Below are 10,641 nucleotides of genomic sequence, written 5' to 3' on the forward strand. Positions count from 1 at the left end.
AGAGGTTGGAGTGGGCAGAGATTGCGCCATTGCGTTCCAGCCTGGGCAACAAGAGAGAAACTCTGTCTCAAAAAATAAATAAATAAATAAAAACAAACTACAGGCCAGTATCTCTGATGAATATAAATACAAAAATTTCTCAATAAAATACTAGCAAGCCAAATCCAACAACACGTCAAAGGGATTTATCTCAGGGATGCAAGGATGGTTCAACACACACAAATCAATAAATACATCAATAGAATAAAGGACAAAAACACGATTATCTCAACAGATACAGAAAAAGCATTTCATAAAATTCAACCTCTCTTTATGACAAAAACTCTCAACAAATTAGGCACAGAAGGCACATACCTTCAATATAATAAAAGCCATAGATGACAAGCCCTCAGCTACAATCATACTGGAAGGCTTTTATGAAGGCTTTTATGAATCCCTCAGACTAGGTTAGGAACACCCACTCAGTCCCCCAGTAATTGATCCTTCCTTTGCAACCGTATATGCCACAATTCATGGTACTGCTTAACTGTCTTCTCAGAGCCTGCAAAGTCTGCAAGATCAGAGCCATGCAGAGCTTGCTTACCCACAGCGGATTCCTAGCACATAGGAGGAAGTCAATGTTAAAATATGTGTTTGATGAGTGTTACCACATTACATTTAGTCTACATGCCAACATCTATGAAACAGCTTCAGTTCTTTCCTTCAGCTTGAAGATATGCCCAATTCTAAACTCAGAAAATTACATATTATCTGCAGTATTCATATTTTATTCTCCTGATGCTTTGGTGAATGCTGTCTCTACCACCAGAGCAGTTGATCAAAAGAAGCAAGAGGTGGCAAGACTCGAAACTAACCAGCTTGATTTTCGAATCTTTTTTTTTAAGCCCCATGTATTTTTCCACAGTGTCTCACCTCAGTTATAAGGGAGGCATGATGCCCGAAATCTTGTCAGAATTAAAATTATTAAAGTAGAAAGGCTTTTGGCAAAATAATTCAAAGTTCCTATTTTGTGTGTATGCTGGGATTTTCAGCCGAAATCACAGCTGGGTGTACTCAGCCACTGCCAGGGATAGAGGCTGTGTGTGAGTTTACCAGTGGTTTATCTAGAGCAGAAGCTCTCAATTTTTAACTCCCAACCTTCCACCCCATCTTTTTTTTTTTTTTTTTTTTTTTGCATAAATATAAGAGCACAGACTCTGGCGCCAGAATGCCTCATTTAAAATCCCGGCTACGTCATTTATTGGCCATGATATGTTGGGAAAATTACTTAGCATTCAGCATCTGGCTTCCTCACTTGAAAATGGGAATAAAACAGCACCTATTTCATAGGCTTGTTGTGAGGATTAGATGAGTTAATTACATGAAAGGCGCTTAGAGTAAGGGCTGAGTAAATATTAGCTATCCTTATTATTAAACATAGCTAGGGGCATAGGAATACATGTAGAAGAGAAGGGATGTGAAACAGAACAGAGAAGACAGCAAAAGTAATCTGCTGTGTAATGATGAGAATGGAGCACTTTTCACAGATTATCACAGACCTCAGGAAAACCTTTCAGTGCAGGTTAACCCGTCCAAGCCACATAGGCATAAATAGCTGTGCTGGACTTGAACCCAAACAGTTTGTCTCCAGAGATCCCATCCTGAACCACCAAGAAACACTGTCTCCGATCATCACACTTTCCCCTTTAGGGAAAGGAATTCCTGGGTTGCGAAGTGAAGCAAAAGGATATGAGGAATGAAAAGAAAGAATGGATAAACAAGAGAAGGCCGGACTCATCTGCTTTTTCCATTTATAAGAGGTAAAATGACAGGTTTCCCTTTATCATCCCTTCACAGTCATAAAAGAGCCTGCTGTCTCTGCAGACACTTGGCTTTGATTTCAGTAGGCCAAGTTGAAATCAAAATCACTGTTAAAGAATTCAAAAGACTGACAGATCCTTTTCAACCCAGCAAGATCCAAATGTGAAATAAAAATGATGGACATGAAGTTCAAAGGGTAGGCAGGAGAACAGTGGATGGGGTCATTAGGGACACCGGAATCTTACCTATGTCTAGAGTGGCAAGACTAACAGAGGTGCTCTAGAGTCAGAAAGACAAAGGATTCAAAACCTAGTTTGGCTCTGTACTACCAGAAAAATGACTTAACCTCCCCAAGGATCATTTTTTTCATCTGTAAAGTGGGGATAAGAACATCTGCCTCTCCACGGATAAACCACTTTGATACAGTTTCCAAGAAGAAACTGGGAGACAGGCACTCACACTGGTAGACGTGTAAACTGGTTCAGTCTCTATGGATGCAGTCTGGTAATACTGCTCTTTTTTCAAACTTAACAAACTTAATATAGCAGTTAAAATGTGCCAGGCACTTTACAAATAGTATTTGATTCTTGAGGCACATTGTAAAAATGGTGGCAATGATTCCCTTCACTGTATCCCTGCATCCCTGACCTTGGAGAGTCCCCTCCCACACAGATTCTGAGTTTGACTCTTGCTTTGGTCAACGGAACAGCAGCAAATGTGACACAAGCAGAGACTTGAAAAGTGCTTGAGCTCTGCCCTCCTGGGCTACTCTATGGAACCCTGAGACTACCATGTGAAGTAGCTAGGCTACTGGAACATGAGAGATTGCATGCTGTCCCAAATGAGTCCCTGATGACCAACACATCTGTCAAGCACCAGACATGCGAGTGAGGCCATCCTAGACTGTCCAGCCTCCAGCGGACCCACAAGCTGACCACAGAAGCAGAACCAGAAGAGCCACTCAACCAACCCACAGATTTGTGAGCCAAGTAAAATGATTATTTTTTTAAGCCATGATGATTTGGGGTGATTTGTTGTACAACATAAACTGATAGAATCCTCATAACAATCCTATTAGGTAGCTACCATTATTATCCCTATTTTGCAAATAAAGCAACTGAGGCAAAGAGGGATTAAGTGACTTTCACGACATGTAAATGGAAGAGCCAAGACTCAACTCCAAGCAATGTGTCTACAGGTCTGTGCTCCTAACTCCTACACCATGTTGCTTTACCTACGAAAAATACAAGTATTCATATCACTTGACCCAGAAATTCCACTGCTATTTATCAGACAAATATGCTTGCACACATGCAAAATCATGAATATGTAATATTATTCACTGCATCATTGTTGATAATAGCAAAATACCAGAAAAAAAATTCTAGTGCAGGCATACCTCGTTTTAGTGTACTTCCCTTTATTGAACTTCACAGATATTGTCTCTTTTACTAATTGAAGGCTTGTGGCAACCCTGTGCCCAGCAAGTCTATCTGCACCATTTTCCAACAGTATACGCTCATTTCATGTCTTTGGGACAATTTTGGTAATTCTCCCAATATTTCAAACTTTTTTATTATTACTATATCTGTTATGGTGATTTGTGACCACTGGTTTTTAATGATACTATTGTAATTGTTTTGGGGCACCATGAACCATACTCACATGAAATGGTAAACTTACTATATAAATGTTGTGCATATCCTGACAGCTCTACCCACCAACTCTTCTTCTCTCTCTCTTTCCTTGGGCCTCTCTATTCTGAGACACAACAATATTGAAATTAGGCCAGTTAATAACCTTACGATGGCCTCTAAGTATGAAAGTAAATGGAAGAGTTGTCCACCTCTCACTTTAAATCAAAAGCTAGCAATGATTAAACTTAGTGAGGAAGGCATATTGAAAGCTGAGATAGGCCAAAAGCCAGGGCTGTTGCAGTGAATGGTCAGCCAAGTAGTAAACGCAAAGGAAAAGTTGTTGAAGGAAATTAAAAGTGCTACTCCAGTGAACACATGAATAACAAGAAAGCAAAACAGCCTTATTGCTGAAGGGGAGAAAGTTTTAGCAGTCTAGATACAAGAGCAAACCAGCCATAATTCCCTTAAGCCAAAACCTAATCCAGGGCAAGGTGCTAACTCTCTTTAATTCTATGAAGGCTGAAAGAAGAGAGGAAGCTGCAGAAGAAAAGTTTGAAGCTGGCATAGGCTGGTTCATGAGATTGAAGGAACGAAGCCATCTCTGTAATATAGAAGTGCAGGGTGAAGCAACAAGTGCTGATAGAGAAGCTGTAGCAAGTTATCCAGAAGATGTAGCTAAGATCAATCATGAAGGTGACTACACTGAATAACAGATTTTCAGTGCAGACCAAACAGCCTTATATTGGAAGAAGATGTCAACCAGGACTTACAGAGCTAGAGATGAGAAGTCAGTGCCTGGCTTCCTGGCATCAAAAGACAGGCTGACTCTCCTGTTAGGGACTAATGTAGCTGGTGACATTAAGTTGAAGCCATTGCTCATTTACCATTCTGAAAATCCTTGGGCTCTTAAAAATTATGCCGAATTGACTTTGCCTGTGTTCTATAAACGGAGCCACAAAGCCTGGATGATAGCACGTCTGTTTACATCATGGCTTACTGAATATTTTAAGCCCACGTTGAGATCTACTGCTCAGAAAAAAAATAAAAAGATTCCTTTCAAAATATTAATGCACATTGACAATGCACTTAGTCACCCAATATCTCTGACTGCAATATCCAAGGACATTGATGTTGTTTTTGTGCCTGCTAATACAACATCCATTCTTCAGGCCACAGGTCAAGAAGCAATTTCAACTTTCAAGTCTTATTACTTAAGAATACATTTTGTAATGTTATAGCTGCCATAGTGAGCCCCCTGATGGCAAAATAAATTGAAAACTTTCTGGAATGGATTCACCATTTTTACATGCCATTAACAACATTCTTAATATGAACATTTACAATATCAACATTAACAGGAGTCTGGAAGATGAGTCCAACTCTTATGAATGACTTTGAGAGGTTCAAGACTTCAGTGGAGGAAGGAACTGCACTGGAAACAGCAAGAGAACCAGAATTAGAAGTGGAGCCTGAAGGTGCGACTGAATTGCTGCAATCTCATAAAATTTGAATGGATGAGGCTTCTTATGAATGAGCAAAGAAGTGGTTTCTTGAGATGAAACTACTCCTGGTGAAGATGCTGTGACGTTGTTGAAATAACAACAAAGAATTAGAATTTTACATAACTTTAGTTGATAACACAGGCAGGATTTGAGAGGATTGACTCCAATTTTGAAAGAAGTTCTACTATAGGGCAAATGCTATCAAACAACATCACATGCTACAGAGAAATCCTTCATGAAAGGAAGAGTCAATCAATGCAGCAAACTTCATTGTTGTTTTAAGAAAATTGCCACAGCCACCCCAACCTTCAGCAACCACCCCGCGCTAGTCAGTCAGTAGCCTTCAACGCTGAGACAAGACCCTCCAGCAGCAAAAATATTATGACTCACTGAAAGCTCAGACAATTGTTGGCATTTTTTAGCAATAAAGTATTTTTATTTAAAATACATACAGTGTGCCACAGGGCACGGTGGCTCACACCTGTAATCCCAGAACTTTGGGAGGCCGAGGTAGGGGGATCACCTGAGATTAGGAGTTCAAGACCAGCCTGACCAACGTGGAGAAATCCCATCTCTACTAAAAATACAAAATTAGCCAGGTGTGGTGGTGCATGCCTGTAATCCTAGCTACTCAGGAGGCTGAGGCAGGAGAATTGCTTGAACCCAGGAGGCAGAGATTGCAGTGAGCCGAGATCACGCCATTGCACTCCAGCCTGGGCAATAAGAGCAAAAATCCATCTCAAAATAAAATAAAATAAAATATATACAGTGTGCTTTTTTAAACAATGCAATTGCACACTTAATAGACTACAGTGCAGTGTGAACATAACTTTTATATGCACTATGAAACTAAAAAATTGTTTGATTCACTTTATTTAGACATTCACTTTATTGGGATGGTCTGGAATCAAACCTGCAACATCTTCGAGTTATGCCTGTATATTCACATTTACAGCTATAAAGAGAACTTGGGGCTGGGCGCAGTGGCACCACACCTGTAATCCTAGCACTTGGAGAGGCCGATATGGGAGGATTCCTTGAGCTAAGGAGAGTTCAAGACCAATCTGGGCAACAGAGTGAGACTTCTATCTCTACAAATAAAAAAAATTAGCCGGGTGTGATGGCACGTGCCTGTAGTACCAGCTACTCCACAGGCAGAGGTGGGAGGATCACTTGAGCACAGAAGGTTGGGGCTGCAGTGAGGTAGGATTGCGCCACTGCACTTCAGCCTGGGAAACAGAGCAAGACTCTGTCTCAAAAAAAAAAAAAAAAAAATATATATATATATATATATATATAAAGAGAACTTCATAAATCTATAAATACCAATCTTGTATGAGAGAAAAAAGCGTGGTGAAGAAGAGTATACTTATATGCTACCATTTGTGCTTTTAAAAACGAAAAGCATGAATATATAACTGTTTATATACATAGATTATTTCTAGAGGTACAGAAGAGATGAATTAACAGCAATTGCTTCTAGGAAAGGGAACTAGCTGTCTGGGCAACAGAATAGGAAGGCTTATTTTCATTGTAAGCTTTTGATAGCTTTTAAATTTTATACTATGTAAATGTATCACCTATTAATTTTTAACTTAAAAGGTTGTTATGAAAATGAAGGAAGCCAGTAGATGCCTGGCACAAAGAAAATAATAAATAGTAGCTACCAGCCTGGACAACATAGTGAGATCTCGTCTCTACAGAAAATTTAAAAATGAGGCAGGAGGATCGCTTGAGCCCAGGAAGTAGAGGCTGCAGTGAGCCGTGATGGTGCCACCGTACTGCCACCCGGGTGACAGAGTGAAACCCTGCCTCAAAAAAAAAAAAAAAAAAAAGTAGCTACCATTATAATTATTCTCCCACAACTGCTTTCTAACTTTTTCTAACACAAATAATTTTTTAAAGCAACCAATCCTCTGTAACTCCTGGCTTGCATGGAAAGAGCTCATTTTGGATTCAAAAATAAGAAGGAAATATGAAGGAGCTATGTGAAGAGGTGAAAAAAGACCCATCCATGGGGTTCTCTGGTGTTCAAAGCCCTGGGCAGCACGGTATGCACAACATCAGCCTTTTGTCAGGTCCATCTGGGCTGCTACAATCAAATCCCATAGACTGGGTGACTTATAAACAACAAAAATGCATTTCTCACAGTTCAGGAGGCTGGAAAGTCCAAGACCACGGCCCCAGCAGATTCAGTGTCTGGTGAGGGCCCAAGTTCTGGTTCAGAGATGGTGTCTTCTCACATCATGGAAGGGACAAGGAAGCTCTCTGAGGCCTCCTTTATAAGGTTCTGCCCTTGTAACCTGATCAGCTTCCAAAGACCCACCTCTTAATACCATCACCTTGAGGGTTAGGATTTCAACACATGAACTGCGGGGACCACAAACATTCAGACCACAGCTTCTCTCTTCAGAGCAACCCAAACACTGGGCATCTTCTGTGCTCCTACTCTGTACATTCCCTACACACTTTCTCTTTCATTCAAGGACACCAAATGAAAGTAATTACTTTTGATTTTAATAGTGTGTCTGCACACTCTCTCTCTGCAGTTACTGATGTGCCACAGTTGAAGGGCTGCCACATGCATCTGCCAAACTGCCAAATTATATGCTTCTCCAGACCCAGACAGGGTCTGGGGCAGAAACAAAAAGTTTGTAGGCAACAGAGTGTAATGTCAAGAGCCAGGGCTTTGGAGTCCAGCAAACCTGGGCACAAATCCTGCTCTGTTTTCTTCATAGCACTCATCACTATCTGAAACTACATTATTTGTACATTTGTTTACTACTTTATTATCTGATTTCTCGTTTGAATGCGGCCTCCAGGAGAACAAGGCTTTTGTATATCATGTTCCTCACAGTATTCCTAGAGCTCAGAACAGCGCCTGCACATAGTAGGTGCTTAATACACATCTTATGGAGGTGGGGGCTGGGGATTTAAAATGCAGATTGCCAAGCTCCAGTTTCAGAGATTCTGACTCATTAGGTTTAAACAGAGCCTAGGAATCTGCATTTGCAGCAAGCATCCATCTTTTTCATCCTAAGGCAGGTAGTAGGCAGATCACATGTTAAGATACTCTGGTCAATGCCCTCCATCTCCAAATTGTGATTCTCCCTCTAACACGCATTTCTACGGATCCATCCAGGCTCTTTAATTACCCTGAGGCACTGAGGGTAAAAGGAGGTTGCTGACCCCTGAATTTGGAGTTCAAACAAGTAACCTCACCACGGCCAGTTTCCATTTCTGCTGCATGCCAAACTAGCTGGCCAGCCTGGCTGGAATCCTGTTCTCCCCAGAAACACCTGAGCAGGTCTGGACTAGCTCCAAAAGTATAAGCCAGGTAAATTTCCGTGTCAGCTCGTTGGGAGACTTTCCAGAGGCAGCTGGGGCCAATTCACACTTGCTCTATACTCTCTCCAAAGACACCCCCCTCAACACACACACACAGAACACTTAATTCTGGTACCACCAGCAAAAAGAGGCCCGAGTTCCCTTGGAAGCAGCCCAGCCGCTGAGAGGCAGAAATCTCTTTGAAAGGACCACTCAGATGACCAAAGCAATAGGCGCCTACGTACCTTCCAACAAGCCAACCTCAAGTTCCAACCTAGAGAAATGCATGGACTCTGGTGGGAGAGTCTTATTCCGTTTTTGTTTTCTTGTTTTTTGTTTGTTTGTTTGTTTGTTTGTTTGTTTTGGTTTGGTTTTCTTCCATTTCTTCTCAGCCTTGCCTCTTCAGAAAATACCCCTCCACCCACCCCTTCCTTGGCGCATAAACTGTCCTCAGGGTGGCCTTAGGAGTTCTGGGACAATGTGGAGGGTACCTAATAGGATTTCCTGAAGTTTCCTCTACTGCTTTTCCACACATATGAATGCCGAGATCCTGTATTTGATTAAAGCACCTTCCATCTCCAAAGTTAAAATACAAACGGCACACCGGGTCTGGTAACTTACAAAGTCGCCAGCATCTTCGTGTCAATTAACTTCCCCAGACAAGTAAGAACGAGCTGCACTAGGGCCTGCGCTCTCTCCAGGGCTAACAGCAAGCAGCACCAGTCCCCCAAGCTGTCCCTGGAGGTAGAAGAACCCCTGCAGTTGAGCCTGTTTATTTTTCGTTTTTCCACAGGCAGCCTTGGCTGGAGGGTGGGGGTGAGCGCGGGCCCCCCGGCACCTGCCGGTAAAGCAGCAGCCGCAGCCACCGAGGGCGCCCCAGGCCAGGAGCTGCGCGCCGTCGGCGGGCCGTGCCTGGGGGAGACTCGCGCCTTCCAAATGCCGGAGTGCAGGCATCCTTCCTCTCCCCAACCCCAGCCCCGGCCTCGACCCGTCGCCCACCTGGCCCGGACCTGGGGCTGGTTCCTTCTCTGGGGTGTGCGCCAAGGGAGCCCCACCGACGCCCAGCAGAGCTGCCCGGGGTCCCAAGGAAGGACCGGGGCGCTGAGCAGAATTCTGGCAGCCGGGCAGGCGTGAGGGGCGCCGGAGAAGGGGCTCGCCAGCAGGCGTGGGGCGGAGCGCCGGGCGCAGCCCACCTCGCAAGCGCGGGCCCAGGGCTCCGACGTGCCGGCGCAGCCCCGAAGAGTGCGGGCCCGGGGTCCCCGCGGCGCCCCTTCCCCTCCTCAGTCCCCCGGGGGCGCCCCCGCTCCCCGCCGACGTCCGTCCCCGCCGCACCCTCACCATTCCCGCTGGGAGGGCCCCGGCGCACGCCCCGCACCCCGGGGCGACGGCGCACTCACCCTCCGCATGGTGTCTGGGCCGTCCGAGCGGCGCCCGGCGACTTGGGCGCGAGAAGGGCTGGGCGGGCGGCGACGCTCGGCCGGCCGGGAGCTCCGCGCTGCCCCCTCCTGCACACGCCTGCGCCGCGGCCGCCGAGCCTGCGGGGGCAGGGCGGGGGAGCGCTGGCCGCGGGGTCCCCCGGGCTCTCCCGGGCTGCGGCGGCGGCGCGGAGCCGGCCAGGGGCGCGCTGAGCTCGCGGAGCTCCCGGGGCCCTTCTGCCGACGTCGCAGCGTCCCCGCCTCCTCGGGCCGCTTCGCCCCTCTCCTCTTCCTCGAGTTCCGGCCCCACCAGGAGCGGAGCGAGTCTCCGATGCCTGCCCCGCGGCCCCCAGAACTGAGCTGGAGAAGCTTAGGGGTGAACGCTGGGCCCACCCTGCAGGGACCCCAAGTTTGCGGAGCAACAGGGGATTGGCGGAGAGCGCAGATGGCAATTCTCACCCGCCTTAAAAGTACCACCTTAAAATTCTCCCCATGGGATGGGAAGGTGGCCCGCTAATGTCCGTTCCTACTCTTCGTTTTGTTTTTAATTTTTCAGACAGGGTCTCGCTCTGTCCCCCAGACTGAGCGCAGGGGCGCGATCTCGGCTCACTGCAGACTTGAACTCCCAGGCTCAAGCGATCCTCCCGCCTCAGCCTCCCCAGTAGCTGGGACCACAGGCGAGTGCTCAACTATGCCTGGCTAATTTTTGTATTTTTATTCTTTTGTAGAGACTGATGTCTCGCCATTTTGCCCAGGCAGGTCTCGAACTCCTGGCCGCAAGCGATCCTCCAGCCTCAGGCTCCCAACGTGCTGGGATGAGAGGTGTGAGCCACTGCACCGGCCCTTTTCCATTCCTTAGGTTCTGCGATTGTTTTTTGAAAGTCCTGAGCATTCAAAAAGCTTTCCAGGGAGGGGTAGGAAGAGAGTTAAGAGTGGTAAACAGCAGGTCCACCCGGGGCT

General features: G+C 45.6%; 1 protein-coding gene across 4 annotated transcripts in view; it reads right to left on the reverse strand.

Moving 5' to 3' along the window:
• The window catches only part of TMCC3 (transmembrane and coiled-coil domain family 3), a 304,986-nt gene extending 295,107 nt beyond the window's left edge, over positions 1–9,879 (reverse strand). For 3 of the 4 annotated variants that reach the window (XM_055238347.2, XM_063614277.1, XM_055238348.2), the window contains exon 1: positions 9,664–9,879. In XM_055238347.2, coding sequence (XP_055094322.1) covers positions 9,664–9,672 — 9 coding nt within the window. In that variant the 5' untranslated portion in view covers positions 9,673–9,879. Of the gene's footprint in view, positions 1–8,887; positions 9,394–9,663 lie in introns of those variants that run through there. The other variant, XM_063614278.1, reaches the window with a different exon arrangement.
• Positions 9,880–10,641: the final 762 nt, after the last annotated feature.

The sequence above is a fragment of the Symphalangus syndactylus genome, chromosome 13, assembly GCF_028878055.3.
Source record: "Symphalangus syndactylus isolate Jambi chromosome 13, NHGRI_mSymSyn1-v2.1_pri, whole genome shotgun sequence".
NCBI lineage: Eukaryota > Metazoa > Chordata > Mammalia > Primates > Hylobatidae > Symphalangus > Symphalangus syndactylus.